Source organism: Melanostigma gelatinosum (assembly GCF_949748355.1).
Source record: "Melanostigma gelatinosum genome assembly, chromosome: 22".
NCBI classification, from domain to species: domain Eukaryota; kingdom Metazoa; phylum Chordata; class Actinopteri; order Perciformes; family Zoarcidae; genus Melanostigma; species Melanostigma gelatinosum.
In genome coordinates this window covers 12,737,544-12,757,152 of record NC_136655.1, presented here as the reverse complement: position 1 = coordinate 12,757,152, position 19,609 = coordinate 12,737,544, and the positions used below count along the sequence as shown (strand labels likewise).

Sequence of the window (19,609 nt, the reverse complement as noted above, 5' to 3'; positions counted from 1 at the left end):
TTAAAGTGACGTCTCTCTGGAGTCCCTGGGCGGCCTGAAGGTCAGTATCTCTGTGAAAGTGTGACCTGCACAAACAGAAAAGAGAGGATTACACATCAGCCATTCTAACTCAAGAGTCCGTCCTACTTTCACACCAGAGTTCAACACTTATGCAACTGCTTTTCCTCCCGTTATTTCTCCTTTTGCATATAAAGTAAATGGCTCCTTCTGTGTATCGTTACACATTAACAGTCACGTACCATCAAAGATCTGCAGTGACCTCCTCTGGCAAACAGCAGGTACTGTAACTACACCGAGTATGACCTGCGGATGGACATAACGAACGTTTCTTACGTCTCCACTGGTCCAGCGGCAGGTCCGAGTTGTCCATGGTCTGATCATAAGGCAGCGCCTCAGTCTCCTCCTCGGTCTCTCTGTACTCGCTGAAGAAAGGCAGGTCGAGCGCCTCCGAGGCGCTCACCCTGCGCTCCGGGTCCAGGAGCAGCATCTTTTCCAGGACGCACACCGCTGCGTGGCACACATACATGTCAAAGGTCAGCACAACTGGGTTCGACGCCACCGACACTCGGCTAAAGTGGGGAGCAGAGATCTGTACGTACCATTTGAGCTCGCTTTGGAGAAAAGGGAGTGCAAGTCTTTTTTTGGCACTTTTGGCAGACTTCTGATGTAGTTTTTGGCCTGTCGAGAGAGGAGGTGGAGAGAAAGAGGATGACAAAGGCTGGTGTGCTAAGGACCTTTTTTACAAGTCAGAGAGAAGACGGGTATGGACAAGATTTTGTTGTGATTATTGTCTTTCTATTGACCATTTCAGAGCAAAAGGTTGAAACCAAACACTCAGAGTGAGTAAACTTTGAAATATCCGCTTTCAGCTTTACAGTGAGTGCATCTAGCGTATCTTAAGCGTGGCAGTCCGACCCCAGGGCACGACTTACGTCTTGGCTCTGTAGCTTCACAACAAAGTCAGCCGCTGGGGTTCCTGTAATCTTCATGATTTCTCTGAGCTGGTCCAGGTCTGGCAGTAGCTGTGGTCAAGAACCATCCGTTGCATGGATTTTTTTACTTTTCAAGTATGAGCTTTCTTGTATAATGCTTGAGTGTAAACATGTCCAGACAGTGAAAATAGGCAATTAAATGATTTAATGATTGAGACAAAACCAGGCCGGTGTTGATGACACTCAAGGATACGATCGCTTCCTTTAAACAGCGGCTTCCCCAGCAGCATCTCTGCCATGATACAACCTGCCGACCAAATATCCACTGCAACAAGAGAGAAAAACGTTAGCTCTCTGTTTGTGACACGGGGTCTCTTCGCCTTTTGTTCCTCCGTTCCCGTTGACACAAAATGTGACGAGGGTTTACCAGTTTGCGTGTAGTGCATCCAGTTGAGGATAACCTCGGGCGCTCGGTACCAGCGCGTCACGACGTAGCCGGTCATTTCCGCGTCGGCCTGCCTTGCCAGGCCAAAATCAAGAATCTAAAGCAGGGGGGGGGGGGGAAGAAAAGCAGAGTTGTTGCATTGAAATGTTTAGGTGTGTGGCATGTTCACATTAAAACAACTTCATGTTAAGTTAGAGTACCTTTAGCTCACAGTCCGGGTTGATGGCTAAATTTCCAGGCTTAAGGTCCTGGAGAAGAAGATCAAAAGAAGAGTTATACATAGAAGTCATCAGAATGCTTTGGGGCAAACATCTGTTACATGTTAACACCTAGAGACTTTCAGGTGACAAAGTAAAATATTTTGTAATGAAATCATCAATATAAAATGAAACAGACAGCGTATCAATGTGTTGATAAAGGCATGGAAGTAAGCGCACAAAGCAAAGCTCCCTGTGTGGGAATCAGGATGAATGGGATCGAGTGTGGAAAAGAGCAAGAGCCCCACCCCCAAAGCTCATGGTCTGAAAGGTCAAAGGTCACGCACCCTGTGAATGATCCCTGCAGAGTGGATATACTGAGGAGAGAGGAGACACAGACAGCATCAGCAACTTGAGCTCAACTCGCGAAAAAACAAGTGTATGACCCTTACTTGGAGGAGACGTGGTAACCACACTTACACGTGTTGACACTGCTCTAAGAGAAACTGTGCGGCTGCTGGTGAATGTAACTAATGAGTAACGTGCATGTATCCGCGTCGGCAGCGGTTTTCACCTTGAGTCCTCTCAGCATCTGATAGACGAGGAACTGCACCCTGTCCTCTGACAGTCTCTCCATCTTCATCAGCTTGCCGAGGTCAGTGCCCATGAACGGCATCACCAGGTAACTGCAGGGATGAGAGGAGTCGGATCACTCCAGAGGAAAAACAACCCGTTTTATAGGCGGCAGCGCTCGGGAACTTACAAGTCACGCAAGCGGTCCAATGCGATCTCAGCAGTGAAAACGTCCAGCAGCCCAATGACCTGATCGGGAGAAATGAAAGCAAAAATAAGATAAGAAATAGCTGTCTTTCCCCCTTCAACATGTCTTATCGGCTTCATGCTGCCGTCCTATTCCCCTTGTTGAAAAAAAACCCCATAAACAGCCAAGATGCATTGTGCAACTTTAAAATACTTCTCCCTCTTTTGTCTTTCTTACGTTTTCGTGCTTCATGTGTTTGAGGAGTCGCAGCTCCCTGTAGGCCCTTTTGGCAAAAAGTTTAGACTGGAAGGGCCGATGGAGTTTCTTGATGGCCACCTGCGTCCCCATCCGGCGGTCCCATGCTGAACTGAAACAGACACGTACATAGGTATCTTACGTCATTCAAAAAAAGAATGCTTGCGCAGGTTCAATTTTACCAACAACAACTCAATTGTTGTGTCCAAATTCCATCACTTAAGACGTTTTTCCCGGCACACATTTGAACATATCTATATAGGAAATCCACCAAGTGTAATTAATAGCATCTAAATGGAACAGTGCCCCATTAAGGATATGAATTACACCTGTGCCTTTTCTTGCTATAGGACAAGAGACAATGTCTGCTGTCTGTTTGTGACTAAAGACAATGCAGCGGTGCATTCTATACACACTTAACTCGGGCTCTTTGACTTCTTTCAAACAATGAGACTGGGGGGTGGTGCTCTTTGTTGACCCTCATCCATACAACACGATGCACAGAGAGGCCCTGCTGAGCCAGCTGGTGATACTGCTGACCAAAATATCCCACAGCAGCAGCAGCACTGCTGCTGCAGGAATAGCACTAGATTACACAAGTAAAAGGTAAAAAGGGTGACTCATTAAATGGTCTAACATGGTACTTTTTGATGTAGTTGTGTTGTTTGTTTCTAATGCATAAGGTCCGTTTCTGTTGATTTCTTTACATATAATACTTAAAATACTACTAAAGCCGATGTCTCACTTACCACACCGCCCCATAGGCTCCTGTTCCGACCTGCTTCAGGTCCCGGTACCTCTCGGGAACCTCCCACGCGGTTCTGTTTACCTCCTGTCGGTAGTATCCCGTCCTGGCCCGCACAGCCATACCGCACCGACTAGACGAGGCTGAGGTCAGGGTGTGGGTCCGCTCATGTAAACAAACTGAGCTTTTTATTTGTTTTTATTTCCAAACGACCAAGACTCGCTGTCCGTCCCGCAGAGAAGACTTTGGTGCGGCGCAAATTCCTCCAGCGGACCCCTTGAGCGCTTTGCGGGGTAGCCACCCCCAACACACACACACACACACACACACACACACACACACACACACACACACACACACACACAGACATTGTTGGTCATGGCTCCTGGTCGCCAGGGCAGTATATGGGTGTGTCTACAATGTGGGGGAAAGCCACAACACATCTGCCCACCCTAAGGTTCACGTTATAGACCTACCGTATAATACTAATACCCCTAGAATGACATGCATGCAGAGATGGCAAACGAGCCTGTAACTTTGCATTAATGATCATCATAGAATGCCATTAAAAATGTGTCCAGATTGCTTAATAATCTGTTTAAATGTATTGATTAGATTGATTATAATGATGCTTTTATTTCCTGTGGTGTCATCGCAATATTACTTTACTTGACGGGACTATACTATACCATATATTATATTTTGCCATGCTATACGATAAAATATGATTATATTCTATACTATGTACTATATATATGTATATATCTATAATATGCTATTCTACATTGCACTATTCCAAACTAATCTTTACTACATTATTCTGTGCTGTAGTATTCTATTCTCATTCGCTGCTATGCTATTCTATACTCCACTTTACTATAATATTCTAGACTATATGCTATGCTGTGATATACTATAGTATACTATTGTATTCTAGATTATTCAATGCTATACTCTACTACTGTATTATGCTTTACCATACTGACTCGACTATGGCATATAGTCTATGCCATAGACTATATTTTTTCCATTCTTTTCTGTAATACCATACTATCCTATATTATGCTGTGCTTTACTATGTACCGTATTATACTATACCATACTGTAGACTATAGTATTCCAGTCTTCTAAACTATTTACTATACTCTACTATTAACTTGAGTTAACTAGACTAGACTGTATAATATTCTATTCTATATTTGGCCAACCGACTGTATGTGTCCATATGTCACCCTATATGTCACCCCAAAGCCAAGGATAACAATATGCTGCTACAACAGCCTCCAGTTTTCTAAGAAGGCTTATCAACAAGTTTTTGGAGCCTGGCTGACCATTGGCCTGGTTCGCAGTTGGCGTTCCAATTCATCCCATAGAGATGTTGGTTGAGGTTGAGGTCAGGGCTCTGTGAAGGGCAGCTATGTTCATTGTCAACAGACTGGAATAACTGTTAATGAAACTTGCTTCAGGCAACAGGAAAGGGCCTTTAATTGAAGGTGGAGACACGCAATTCACACTTGACATAATTCACTGAATTGGAACAAGGGAAACTAAAAAATAATTTCCATCCCAAAAGTAGGCCTATGTGGACGGGGGTGTCACAACTTTTGTCCATGTTGTACATCAAAACAACTTAACGTTGCAGAGAATGTATGAGACAAGAAACGTACTGACAAACAGAGTTACGAGAACAGATGTTGTTTATTCTGTTGAAGACTTGCCAAGTCATGTTACCTGTTGATGAATGAGAAAATAATCTGAATCATTTAAAATTGACAGTTGACATTCAGTTTAATGATTTGAAACGCATGGCTACCGTTGAATCACATGCCACCATGTATTCAAAAGACACACCTAACTTGTAACATACATATGGTATACGTATACATTCGATTTGCAGTTTGCTATTCAAATCCACCCCATATACAACATCCACATAAGCACATAACACTAACATTCAGAGCTCCGACACGCTGACGTGACTGAGATTGACAGGTTCGATTCACTTGAACTGTAAATTCAATATTTTGCATCCAGTGTTAACAGACGACTGGCACAAAAGGCTACTTGTAGCTCTCCAGTGACAACCATTACAGGGAAGAAATAGCTAAGAGTGGGTTTCCTTTCTTGTGTTCTACAAAATCTATATTTTAGTTGTACTAATGTTTCTTTTAGGCAGAAATAATCTCATTGGTTTGGCTAGACTTGAGTGGGACAAGCCATAGAACCACAGTTTAACTTGCGTGACGGAACACACACAACATATAAAATACAATTGATCTTAACCTCGTTGGATAACCATGCTAGCTAGGCTAGTTAGCTGGGGTTTCTTCTTATTCCGTTGTTCATCTCATATCTGCAGCGAAATAAAGGCTTAGATGGGCTCTATTGCCAACCATGTGTATAACTCCATACAGTAGTTATACTAGTAGTATTTTAGCTAGCATAGGTTACAATCAAAGCTAGCTTGTAGCTCTTTAGCTAACCATAAATAGCTACAAGTGCTGCTACTTTAGAGGGTCAGGTTCTAGAAAACGTATATCTGCTTTACACCTGCTATCCAACTTGTATCCAGATAGTAGGCCGATACATATTAAGTGTGAGAATGCATTTGCAGCAGTCAGATATAAACTGTATTTATTTGTGCTCCTGAATTATGAGCCTTTAAGCTCCTAATACATACAGTCTGTGTTTATCTCCCAACATTTCAACTGGCATCAGTCAATGAACCCTTCACTTTAATAAGAAAGCGAGCAAACCACCACTTGAGGTGTATCCCATTTAAATGCTCTCATAACCTTAGACTTACTGTATTTTTTCACATATTTTTATTCCGTTTCTATATTTCATAACATCAGCGTTGTCCTCATTTTCCACTTCCCTGACCTTCAGCATTAAGCTGGAAAACCTGTTGGCTCTGCACACTGTGGGTTAACACAAGCAGGTTATTCCTAAAAATGTGTGTTTGGATTAAAACTCCAGTCTGCTGCAAGATGAGTGACACAATGTCAGTGAGGAAGCCAGTTGTTGCGATAATCTGAATATGCATTGAGCTCATGCTGCTGATACAAATGTTAGTACATTGTGAGGGCGTCCAAATGTTGCAATAAGCTACAAAGTTCACTGTCACTGAAATACCCACAAGTGAGGTAAAGAACATCCTCAGTGCTGTTATACTATGGTCACTAATGAATGTGCACACCCTGCATCGTTTTCATTATTAACACTCAAGCATCATGGAAACAAAAAAGAAAATGAGGAAACATGGGAGGCTTTATGGGAGTGCTTGTCATTACTTGCATGGAGCTGGGTGATGGATGATTATCCACCATGATTTCTAACAGCTTACAAAATGCCTGTAAACCTTTTATCGTAAACACAAACCGGGGCTGTAAAAGACGACTATGGAAACCTGATGATTGCTGCCAAAGCCAACAGGTGACCAGATATCAGCAATCCGCTGACACTGTATATGACAAGCGAGGTCGCACTGTAAACACAGACCTTCAACACAGTCATGCTGCTCCAGCGTTGGCATGTATTAATTACCTTGGTAATTAATAGCACAGTTGGTGTTTACTACTCTGTAAGCAGTAGAGGATGACTCTCATCTGAGGAAGAACCTTCGTTTTTCTTTGCTTTTGTGTAATTGTTTTTATAGCACTTTTAATATGAAGATATAACAGATTGAAAGTTGGTCACATGTCCTGGTAATGCCTCTCTCTGACCCTCGGGCTGCTTTTATAGCAGTGTGGCATATGCAATAAGCAGTCTTAATAATGGTTATATAATACAATACCAGTAATATTTTGTAGTAATAAAATGCACATAAATCATGCAGTAGTATGCAGGCTAAATGCTAAGCTGCTCTTGTGACATGACGTGGCATCGCCGCAAGCTTTTAAACATGAATTCCAGATATGAAAGCACTGACTGCTTATGGCATTTGTCGTGACGAGGGACCAGATGTCGTTGCTTTGGAAATCCTAGTGTGCGTTTTTTGTTTTTTTCTTCCTTTGATACCTTTCTACACAGTTCAGTTCCGTGAAGTCGCTTCCTCGTATGAATCATCACGCCCTCTGCGATCCCTGGTGTTCAATGGTTCCTCATTTTACCCTCACTGAGCGGAAACATAAGAGGAAGCAACTTCGTGGACTGGGCGGCTCCTTCTATCGGATTCTAAAATGCTCCCTGTAAGTTGCAATGTGTGCATCTGATCCTGTGGAGAGCGTCCTGCCCCGCTGCTCAAATAAACCCATGACAGGCAATCAAACACAGTCACGCTGAGCAGAGGGAATGCAGAGTTTTCTTCCTTCTTCCAATCATTGAGTACTTGGTCCTTATGCAGGGTAAGGGTTGAGGCAGAGCTGAAAGAGGCTTACTGCTCCACCTGAAGGCTATCGGTCTTGCTGCCGGATGCTTTGATGCAGTTCACCTCTTCAAATACCAACTCTAAGCACACACGAGAGAGAAAGGAAGCGAAATAAATCATGTTAGGAGTTCTGTTTAAAGGCATAAAACACTTCCTTCAAGTTTCATTGTCACAACACAGGATACTTTCACATGTAAACCAAGAGTCCTCTGGTGCAAGCTTTGATTCGGTGCGTTTATAATCGTGCTTGTCCAGCTTGGTACACTGGTCTATCAAAGAAACTCATAATAAGAATGCAAAACATGCAGAAAATATCCACCATGACTCACATCGGCTCTGAGCCATTTCACAAACCGTAAAACTCCCGGCAGAAATGAAACGTAATCATATTCGTGATGTTAGAAATGGCATCTTTAAATATCTCAAATATTACTTTGGTGGTGTAGTAGGCATTCTTGCAACAGCCATGCAAGCTTAAAATCAGCAAAAGCTCTGCAGCTCGTGCAGCAACTTCCTCCTCTGCAAATCAAAAACTGCCCTTCTAAAATTGCAAAGTGAGTGCATTTGTTTGAAAGAAATTGAAAAGTAGACCATATCTGTACATTTTAAATTGCCTTTTGGAAGCTGAAAACAAGGCAACACATTCTTACTCCTAACCGTCAAATACCGATGCTTGGTCAGTGCCCCAAAGCTTCAAACTATGACGAGGTACCCCTCCAGCGTCAGTTCTGGACATGGCAGGGACAGCGTGTCAGTTTCCACTCGTTACAAGCATCGTGTCTTTTCAAATGAACCACTTAGGTTTAGAAAAAGAATGTGGTTGACTTAACTCAAACTCATGATTATCAAGTGACTAACGATTGATGTGACTAACAACTCACGTGACAACATGTCAGCGTTTACTTTTAGTTTCGCACAGGACACGGACGGCGGTTCGACCCATCCGCTTCCTCCATCGTTCACCCTGTGTGGACTATCTCACTCTTTGAACTACGGAGGTTTCTCTGCCTGGTGCGCCGGACGTTGAGGGGCACTGACCAAGCGTCGGTCTGAGTTGGGATTGAGACCGGGTTGATCAAGGACAACAGTGAAAATAAGCGTTTCATTGCTCTATACACTGTTATAAATCATATATCACCTTTCCATTCTTCTAGAGTTCGGTCTTTACTCTCCAGCGTTTGGTCGTAAGGCGGGGCCTCTGGCTCGTCGTCTGGATCGTGGTACTGTGAGAAGTAAGGGTGGGACAGAGCCTCGCTGGCCGAGATCCTCCCGTCACAGTCCAGAACCAGCATTCGCTTCAGTAGATCGACGGCTAACAAGAGACAGAAGCAGACAGAGCGGTTAGAGACAAAGCTTGAAACCCAAAGGGCCAAACCCGTATAACTGAATTACTCATTTGCGATATGCAGAGAACAACTTGAGCCATTCGAAGCCTTTCAATTGAATTTAAGAAGTTGATAATACAATCCGCGGTGCATCACTCACCCAGTGGATTTGCTCCTCTAAAGATCTTCTCCAGGTCCTGCTGGGGCATGAAGGGCAGAGATTGGATGTACTTCTGTGCCTGCAAATAGAGACCAGCGTTCAACTCTTGTGACAATGTGGATGATTTGCGAGTGATCAATCACCCCAACACTTATTGACTAATCAACAGTCTTGTCAATGGAGTGACAAATCAATCAGAGCAGGTTGCCTGCGTCGGTGGAAGCAATATTACATCAGATTTATTTTTCCCAACCACCCCTCAATTCATTCTTCCCTCTCTCACATGTTCAGAGCAGATCTTCTTCAACAGGTCGGGCGTCGGAGTCCCAACCACCTCCATGATTCTCTTCAGCTGGTCAATATCTTCGTGCAGGAGGGGTTAAGGGTCGTAAGGACTTGACCCGTCATATTATCTTGTCTCGTAGGAAAACACAGAAACTCTCCTTGCTGAGCTCTGCTGAGCGTTCTTTTCTAGTCGGCGTCCCACAACCCACAAAGATCAGTAAATCAAACTCGTTTTGGCTCTGCTCTTAAGACACCGAACACAACAACTTGGATAATTCAGCCTTTTGTGGTCGCTCCCATTCATTCCCCACTTCTCTCCGTCGACACACCTCCCCTTCCAAAAGGCCCGGGATTGTAATGCAAATCCACAAGAGGTCTGCGTCCACAGTGCACATTAAAGAGGTAATGGAAGGTTGATGCTAAGAGGGGAAAAGAAGCTGCAAATAGCAGTGGGCCTTTCGCCATGCTGATAAAGGATACAGTCAGTGCCAGGAAAAAGGACTTTTCCCTTCAACAGCTCTCCCATAATGCATCCCACGGACCAAATATCAACTGGAACAGAAACAGAGGTTTAATCCTTTAACTGAGTTTGTGTTTGAAAAGAAAGCTGATTAAATGTCTATAGTTTGGTGGCATTTTACCATTCTGATTGTAGTGCATCCAGTTCAGCATGATCTCCGGCGCTCGATACCAGCGAGTCGCCACATACCCTGTCATCTCGTCGTCTGTCTGTCTGGCCAATCCGAAGTCAAGGATCTGCAGGACAGGAGGACAGTTCTTTTTCACTTATGGAGTTGATCGATTGGGGTGAAGGATTCGCAGGTTTAAACTGAAGATCGGTCTTACCCTCAGCTCGCAGTCCTCATTTACTGCCACATTACTTGGCTTGAGGTCCTGGGAAAAGATAGTAGAGCAGACAAAAGAAGGACGGAAACATGATTCAAAGGAGGATGTGTCTGCAGAGAGAGGGATGGATATTAATATAAAAACAGCATAAACCCCCGAGCTTCTGTTTGGAAGCCATTTTAACTACATTTACACAGAGAACACTCATACAGATTCATCTTAAGCACACCAAACTAAAATACAGCGGTTAATTAATTCAATGAAAAGAGTCATTGCTGTACTTTTTTTTGATGTCGCTGCACAATGTATTTTGAGTCAAGTTAAGTGATTGACTTTTCTACTTGTGTCCAAATAGCAAATATTCACTCCCTCTGTCCAGGCAACTGGATTCCACCCAACTTCAACAACCACGTTAAAAAGTTTCAACGTCAAATGCTCCTCTACAACCTTACTGTTGCATTTACAATTCAAACACAATTGTTTATCTTTAATATCTCAGTAAAAGCTACAATATTTTGGATGAACTTAAATGCACGGTTCAACCCATTCACAACAAACATTGTTGCTGAAATTGCCAAACCTGCGGAACTTAAAATTTATAGAGCAGATCACAGAGTTTCCCTAAAAGAAGTTTCCCAAAAAATACCCATAAGGCCTCGAGAATAGTTCCAGTTGAATAAATGTTTCAGCTGTCTAAAACAGTTCAGTGTAAACTCAAGTAAGAGCTGGAACAAGATTTGTCCAACCTCATAGCTACGTTAGGGGGGATACAGGGGGAAAGCTGTATGTTTATTTTTATTTAAGACCAGGTTATGCTGTTATGTTTTTGTTTTTTTCAAACTTTATGGTCAAACACGACAAGAAGGGCAAAGAGAAGGCACTCACTCTGTGAATCAATCCCGCTGAATGGATGTACTGTTCGACAGGCGGAGGGGGTGTAGCAGGAGGATGGGGGAGGAGAGAGGGGACATAAAGGGAGACAGGGGTCAACAGTGCAGTTCACCATATTAGCCCCGGTCTAAAGGGAGACTGCTTTTGTCTGTCCCATGGTAACCGTGAAGGCCGAACAGGCGGCCCTGCCGGCTGCTGGATTGGTTCAGTGTGAACATGCACGCTTTAGACAGAATCCACAAAGAACAACAATGTCAAACGCAATATAAATATAGCAAGTGTTGGTGCAATGTAGACTGGGGTGTCCAAATTGTGACAGAAAGGCTGCTGACAGTCACTGTAAGCATTGTATACCAGTGATTCTCAACCAGCACTCGCCAAGGGATACATGGAAAAATTTGAGCTCAACAAATATCATAAAAAACATTTACACACATAAACATTGCTGCGATTTGAGAGCGTCTGAAAACTAGTAAGCAAGAGAGCGGAGGAGTCTAGACAGTTAGCTTAAAGTAACGGATAAATGGTTTGCAAATTAGTAGACATATGGCAAATTTATAGCAACGTAAACATCAATCTCGCAAACCATCTGCTATCGGCCTGACGGTGATTTAGCCTCTGGGGGCAACAGCTAATATTTCTGCGGTTCCGGCGTAGCCAGCAGATTTCGAGTTAACAAATATCCGGAACAAGAATTCTTCTTGTCTCGCATCTCAAGTTGAGACTGGAGTTGGAGTTGAGAAACCACGTTGAATCATAAGTAGTGAGTTCACAGCTAATTTTAAACCAATCAAATTTCGGCCAACACGTTCCACCTCTTTCGCTCTCCAGATGGACTGTTTGCCTGCTCAACCGTGATTGATCAATACTACTCGGCCTCCAATACCAAAATCTCGTCCTGTTACCGACAGATTCAGCATTCCTATGCAGATATCTATTTATAGAGATGACCTAAATATTGACAATTCAATACAGAAAATATATATTGTAATAATATCCACAACATACAGTTTGAAATCAATTTATTGGAACATGACAGGGAGAGTCCATGGAGGGGTACCACTTCTGTCAGGGCTGTGTGGTACATCAGACAAAAGCGCTTGGGAATCACTGGTGCACCATTTGCATGCTAACTCATATATCATGCATGCATGGCATACAAGCAGGTGTATCACGATGCTGCGAATTACCTTGAGGCCGCGTAGAAGCTGGTAAATTAAGAACTGCACATGCTCGTCTGACAACCTCTGGAATTTAACGATGTTGTTGAGGTCTGCGCCCATCAGGTTCGACACCAGGTAGCTGGAAACGGGGAGAGCGCATGAGTGAAGGAGGGCTTGGGAGGTGTCAGTAGAGGAGAACACAGTGATGCCTATAATCCCCAAGGATCGCCTCCACCACTGCCACCCTGCCCTCTAATAATTTTTGGTGAAAGGTGGACATGGCTCGCAGTAAACACAAAGGGACAAAAGACTTACAGTTCGTTGAAGTCCTCTAACGCTGCAGCAGGTGTGAAGACGTCCAGCAGTCCTATTACCTGCGGAGGCAGAGACAGAGCTGATCAATAACAGAGTGGAAACGTGCAGAGGGCCGCGTCTGCCCGTCTCTGGGTATTTCCACGAGGAGCACTAACGTTCTCGTGTTTCATGTGCTTGAGCAGCCTGAGTTCCCGGTACGAGCGGCGGCTGTGGATCAGGGACTGAAAAGGCCGGGACAGCTTCTTCACCGCAACCTTCTGCCGCGAGACCACGTCATACGCCGAGCTAGAGAGAGAGACAATGGGGAGAAATCAAGTCTGTATGGTAATTATGAAGCTACAGCCAGGGGACAGTTAGCTTAGCATAAAGACTGGAAACGGAGGGACAGCTAGGCCGACTCTTCCCAAGGCTTCGAAAATCCACCTACCACCACATGTTAAGCCGACTCAGCAACATGTTACATCTTGTTTGTTTAATCGGTACAAAATGTGTCAAAACGATTATTTGTGGTATAATGTGTCAATTTCTTGGCGTCTTCTTCCTTCGATTCTGTCACTTTTGGAAAGGAGGTCGGCTAGCTGGTTGCTGTTTCCTGTCATCACAAGCTAAGTCCTACACATTGTCTCGAGGCAACAACAAAAAAATGTCAAACTGCCGTCTTCTGCAGAAACTAAACAAATGCGATACAATGTGTTCATTTGTGAGCTTTAGAAGTGCTTTTTGCTTCTTTTGGACATAGCCAGGCCAGTTGTTTCATTCCCCAAAATGCTAAACTGTTCTTCAAACCTGGTATCAGCTGATGATCCTGAGAGTAGATATTAGTGATCAATGATTGAGGGGAAGACAGACTGACGAATGCAGAAAGAGATGGTGAAAGAGGATGTGGTGGAACAAGAGAGATGCGGATGTCGGATATTGTAAAAGTGCGGTGGTTTTTATTTCATCTGCCTCTTTTGAAATGTAAATGTCTTTCCACACATCAAACGCGGAGCCCTGCTGCTTCTGATGCCGCTGCCTTTGTGGTGCCAATGTCTTTTCGGTCCTGCCGCCTTTTCAACACTCTCAGGAGTGTAATAATGCAGCCAGCAGAGGAACAGACAAACTGCCAAACAGGAAGGAAACACGGGGGAGAATTGTGAAATGCTGCACAGCAATGAAGAAACAGAGCAAGAAGTGAAACACTGACTGGAAAAAGTGGACACTTCAAGTGGAGTGAGAGAGGACATTGAAAAGAAGATTCACACTGTACATTTATATGTAGAACTGACTCGATGCACAGGTATAAACTCTATTATTTGGACTATACCAATAGTTCATCTGACTGATTTTTGTATCAGTTAAAGGGAAAATCCCCTACTTCTTTCACTTGAAGTTCATCTGAACGTGTGAGGGCCACTTTAGGAACTTTATAAAAGACCAAACCCACCAGATCAGCTTAAACCTAAGCTTCCCTTATCCCTTGACTACCTTGTTTGACAGCTTTTTGTAGCAAAATCTGCAGCAAAATACTTGACATGCAGTATTCAGCTGTCATCTTTAGTTGAGGGTGGGCTGTGGAGACAGTGCCACTGTATATTAAAATGCAATATAATGAGGGTTTTTATTGGTGAAAAAACAACCTGTAAGCCACAACTGCTCAGTGAAAACCCACCTCGTCTTGCTGCACAGCACTTTTATTCTATTGTGGGTGTGATTACTGACTCTTCAGCAGTGAATTACTCTTTAAGTGCTGCTCAGTGACAGTAGAAAGAAGCCAACAACCTAACCTTGAATTTCTTTTATTCCTGAAAACCTTGCAAAAAAATTCAGTCCACAGCAGGAACAGGATGTGGTCTTCGTTAGACAGTGCCCACCTAATGATGCATGTCTCCTGTTTGTTTTTCCTCCTTCCCCAGTATCCCTGTAAACATTACGGTATCATTTCATGGTGACCTGTAATGCTTACACGCACGAGTAAACATCACTCTTGCACGGTTGTGTGCATCCATGTGTCTTGCGATCCCCTGCTGCCGGTCCGGATGTCCCCGCCGGGCTTCATCCAGGGCAAGCCGGTCTCCTCCGTCTCTGACATGAACCAGGCCTCTCTGCCTCACACATACCTTCCTCCCTGCCACCTTCCATACATGGGTCTGCCTGCACTGCTGTCAGCGCACACGGCCCAGCCAAGGCATTGATTTCTCACATCTTCTTTTTTTGTGTTAGTGGGTTATATCAGAGCTCTTAACACACAGTCAGTTTCAGAAAGGAAGAGGGGGAAGGGGCAGCTAATATCCAATGTGAGATGATTCAAGTACATTGTCTATCCAGAGGAACATGTACATGTGCTGGTCTTATCAGTTAACATGATTCATTCTGATTAAATCAAGAGTAAAACCTACATGGTTGCATCTATTTAAATGGGGGGAGGGTATTGACTGCTGCAAGTAAAGAAGAAATTATAATTTATTCTATAGATTATTGTCCACAGGGTTTGTTGTTTTGCATCCAATTTAATGCCAATTTACCATTTATCCATACAAGATACATCTCATATATCCGTATGCTGAATATTAAGCCACGGGCCAGCAGCTTGTTAGCTTAGTTTAGCATAAAGACTGTAAAATAGCAAATCACAACCGCAATCTAGGCACAGGCATGGCAGTTTTGTCAGGACAAAATGAAGCAGTCATGTTTTATTCACAGCTATCCAAATGAGAGGCTGCGTGCCAGAGTTCCGGTTTACTGAACAGATCTTACATGTGGTGACATGAGATGAAAGCAGCCTTGTTCTCGAACCGGTCCAAAATTGGCCCACTTTTTTGTCTCCAGAAGCAGAAAAGAGAAGATTTGGGATGGAATGAGGGCTTGACGGCGGAACACTGAGAAGACAATGAGTCTGGATTAGGCTGGAGATATCACAGCGTTCAGTCCTCCAAACTTTTTGTCTCATGACTTATCAAAATTCAAGAGGCACTGCGTGTTAAATTATTAAACAGGCTTTGCATTTCTGACTCCTCTCTAGTGTCTGCGCTTTGCAGCTCTGAAACCTTACTACGGTAATACTCCCTTACTCCTGCTGTTCTATCCTCTTTCTAAACTCTACGACGTCTTTCGGTTCCCCGTCTCCCGCGGGCGCCCAGGGTGTAAGTTCTTCATCTTTAGCTGTAATGGATTATATGAGCTCGTCGGATCCTTGACCTCAGGCCTGCGGCCTCAAGAGGGTTCACCGGGAGATAGATGATGAGAGCCGTTTTCACTGTGCGTCTCAAGAGGTAGACTGTGGGACGATCTTAACCCCCCCCCCCCCCCCCATAACCACACATGCATACATATGTCGTGTTCTAAACCCCATCCCCCAGCCGCTTGAGAAAGGCTCCTGACAATGGCTGGAGATCGACAGGGCAATGATGCCGGGTGGTATGTGTGTAGAGGAATGCCCTTTGTGTGCGTATCATTTGAGAAAGAGTTTCAGTAAAATGGAGTAAAATGGTTATTTTCACCGGCTTCAAACGGGAGGAGAACATCACCTGCTAATCTGCGTCTATACCACTTCAAGGTCTGATGATGCTTCCAAAGACACCAGACACTGAGGCCATATCCACACCAGTCCACTTTTCCTACGTTTACACTGAGCAGCCACACGACGCCGGAGTTTTGGAGCAGCCTTAACGGAGGAACCTGAAAACTCCGCCGAGGTTGGAGGTATTTGAGAACTCCGGGTTCAATTGTGTGAGAATATATTCACTTTTATATATGTTAACAGTCCTATTCATGATCCTATTATGAAATCAGAAAAGAATCCAGAATGCCACATTGCTTTGTGGCAACTTTATTCTATTTCGTCACCAAAGACACAGCTTCATGTTCCATCCAATGAACGCTTTGATAACGCTGCACACGCCTTCGTGGCACGGGACTCCTAAATGGGAATCAAACCTCAACCGTGGCAGTTCATTTCTCCAAAAAGTGCCAAATGCAAATAATCTTCCTGGGGGCGAATGATACAGCTGAAAGCAAATTCGTCACCCGGCTCTCTAATTAAATTTTTTTACTTCTGTGCTATCCTGAGCTTTGAAGCTGCAATATCAGCAAGATGTTTACGCACATAATACTCCTGCCGAGGCCTGAATCGTGAATTGGGGCCCGAGCGGACAAGCACATTCAGAAAGTGTCTTAATTAACATCTGTCTTGACAGGAAGGCAGCTGAGGATAGAAGCTCTTTTCTGAGGATGCAGCCGAAGGCAATGAGAGCTTCGGGCTGAACAGGCCAGCATGTAAGCTTCAGGTCTTGCCCCTGCTGTAGTGTTTGTGATCTGACAATCACCAAATCCTAAAATGAATGATCCCAGGAAGGTGGAAGTAGAGCAATCCTGTCCCGCCAAAGTGATCGGATCAGCCGCCCAAACCGTTCGCTCCACATTTCCTGATAGGTAACCGTCCGCCTGCTATTACGGCTTAATTAATATCGACTGTCAGGAGGAGGTTATCGCCATGACACATCGCCATGGCAACGAGAAACCCACCAGCTGACACGAAATTGGCTTCAAAATTTAAGCAGCTGCATGTTGCAAGAGTGCAAATATCTGCATCCACACACAGTGTCGTGCAGAGAGGAGACGTGTGTATGACACATGTGAAATAATAACGCATGCATGCATGCATCATCATGCACCTGTTAAGGCTTCAAGGTGTCAGACTGCATTGTGTTTATGCACTGAGAGCAGCTGGGCCCAGGTTTTCCCTTTCCAGATGTGGCATGCATCTTTAGAGTCCCAGGATAGTAGCCTCTGCAGGGTCCTTAGAGGTGTGCGTGTGTGTGTGTGTGCGTGCGTGTGTGTGTGAGCGTGTGTGTGTGTGCGTGTGTGTCGTGTCTTAATATATGTCTGACAGCAGTAAGCTACACAGAAAGAAATCATATTCAACAATACTATTATTTTATGTTTTTTCTAGAACGTTGATACCGAAGCAGCAAAGGAAATGGGATAATTATATCAATAATAATAATAATAATAATACGCTGGCAATAAAATGAATCAACAACAATAAAACCCCAAACATTCAGTTTCCACAAGCTGCTTCATCTCCCACTCGGCCGACACACACGCATCGCTATGCTGATGCATCATGACCGATGTACGGCCAATGTTGTGGCTGAGCAGCCTCGCCCCTCCGCCCGCCCTGCACACACACACACACTCACCACACCGAGCCGTAGGCTCCGGAGCCCACAGGCGTCAGGTTCTGGTACCGCTCCGGAACCTCCCACACAGTCTTGTTCAGCTCCTGCTGGTAGAAACCTGGTCTGGCGGACATTTCTCCGAGCCGGCTACGGACAGGAAAAGAGTGAGCCGAACAGGAAGAGGAAGAATGTAAATGAAGGGGGGTGGGAGGGTGGGAGATAACGGTAGATGGGGCCGGAGGCTCGGGCCGCGGTCTGCTGCCTGAGCCGAGCTGCTTTATCTCACACAGCCTATCTCTCTCTCTCTCTCTCTCTCTCTCTCTCTCTCTCTCTCTCTCTCTCTCTCTCTCTCTCTCTCTCTCTCTCTCTCTCTCTCTCTGTGTGAGGAACTGTTGAGCAAAAAATGAATGCAAAACAAAGCCTAAAAAATGATGATCATGATGTAAATACATGACTGCCATCTGGTGGCGAACATCAGCTAGTGCAAGAGGCGTCAAGAGCAGCACCAATGTATTATAATGAACTTTCCAACGACACCCTGAACTCTCACACATCCTCTTCAGATGCTCTGTCTATCTGAGAGAGATTCTGATGAATGGATGTCATCCTACTTTTTCTGTCTGGATGGCCGAGCGGTCTAAGGCGCTGCGTTCAGGTCGCAGTCTCCCCTGGAGGCGTGGGTTCGAATCCCACTTCAGGCATACATTTATTTTCATATCTGAATATCAAAACTGCGACTGTACTGTCGAACGATGGCAACCATTGCTACCAAGAAAAATGACTACAGTACGAATAAATTAGATATACAGAAATGTTGATATAAACACACTCCTATATAACTGTCAGTATTTCCCACCACATCATCTCACCGAAATATGTAAATAATGTATTGATTATCAACTTTATTTATTTCAGCATTTATTTATAATTGTATAATAGTTGGAATGCTGTTGAGCATTCCAACTATTGTTCTTCGAATCTTTATTCAACTTCTATTTCTTCCGTCCCACCTCTTCTTCTCCTTCATATTTTAAGCTACAGAAACCATTCAACTATCAAAATGTTCAGCTCTTTCACCAGAGGGGTGCTATGACTTTTCATATTTCTAACCTTTAAACTTTTTGAATTATTAAGCTTTTTATTTTCAATGGGATCTCTATGGAGAATATTTTCACAGGTGTTTGCTCTCTAAACTGGCTTATATTGGTTGTGTCACATCATTTGATACAAGTGAAATCAATTTTGAGTGATTGTGTTTAATCAATGACATGTGTTCTCTATTTGTATTTGATTGTTGCCACTTGTGTTTACCAGTATGGATGACATGTGCATTAGAGTGCAGAATGTGTTTTGAGACTGAAATAGAAACAAGAGCAGGAAAATTGCGCTAATCAGAGAGGTTATCTCACATGACGTTCTCCAAAAAGAGAAACGTGTTCAGAAAGAACAGAGTTCATAAGCAAGAATGAACAGACTCTTCTATGTTAATTCTCCCCACAGGCAGTGTGTCATATGTTCAGAAACCGTAACTATTGATAAAAGCGGCAAATGACGCGCACTACGAGGCAAAGCACAACTCCTTTGAACAAACGTACCCACTCACATCTAAATGAAGACACAGAAAATAAACCTAAGAGCCCAAAATGATCAGAATCCTAACGCATGAATTCACTGTCCCAACAATGATGTTACAGAGAGAATAGAGCTGAAACAAGTGTTAATAACCACACATAAAGTCCTACTCACTGATTTCTCTTTTTAG

The 19,609-nt window shown here is 43.9% G+C and overlaps 2 protein-coding genes across 2 annotated transcripts; both read right to left on the bottom strand.

The window, feature by feature from the left end:
* Nucleotides 1-3,457, bottom strand: mapk12b (mitogen-activated protein kinase 12b; the record flags this gene model as incomplete). The annotated part of the gene is made up of 12 exons (XM_079294612.1): nucleotides 1-65; nucleotides 334-507; nucleotides 600-678; nucleotides 933-1,012; nucleotides 1,186-1,257; nucleotides 1,360-1,474; nucleotides 1,578-1,625; nucleotides 1,922-1,951; nucleotides 2,149-2,260; nucleotides 2,338-2,396; nucleotides 2,572-2,701; nucleotides 3,339-3,457. 12 exons carry the CDS (start codon nucleotides 3,455-3,457, stop codon nucleotides 1-3), a joined length of 1,083 nt encoding a protein of 360 aa, XP_079150738.1.
* A 1,556-nt stretch (nucleotides 3,458-5,013) lies between these two features.
* On the bottom strand, nucleotides 5,014-18,005 carry mapk11 (mitogen-activated protein kinase 11). Its single transcript, XM_079294611.1, has 12 exons — nucleotides 17,869-18,005; nucleotides 12,844-12,973; nucleotides 12,689-12,747; nucleotides 12,401-12,512; nucleotides 11,205-11,234; nucleotides 10,320-10,367; nucleotides 10,115-10,229; nucleotides 9,954-10,025; nucleotides 9,472-9,551; nucleotides 9,189-9,267; nucleotides 8,842-9,015; nucleotides 5,014-7,783 (listed from the first exon to the last, which is right to left on the bottom strand). The coding sequence occupies exons 1-12, from the start codon at nucleotides 17,979-17,981 to the stop codon at nucleotides 7,710-7,712; spliced, it is 1,086 nt and encodes a 361-aa protein (XP_079150737.1). The 5' UTR covers nucleotides 17,982-18,005; the 3' UTR covers nucleotides 5,014-7,709.
* Nucleotides 18,006-19,609: the final 1,604 nt, after the last annotated feature.

Excerpts from the sequence above, each read along its gene's own strand:
- mapk11 (XM_079294611.1), bottom strand. The coding sequence starts at position 17,981 with ATGTCCGCCAGACCAGGTTTCTACCAGCAGGAGCTGAACAAGACTGTG. Across the intron at positions 10,368-11,204 it reads CAGCGGGATTGATTCACAGA|GACCTCAAGCCAAGTAATGT; the intron begins GTGAGTGCCTTC and ends ATCTTTTCCCAG. Across the intron at positions 9,016-9,188 it reads TAGAGGAGCAAATCCACTGG|CCGTCGATCTACTGAAGCGA; the intron begins GTGAGTGATGCA and ends GTCTCTTGTTAG.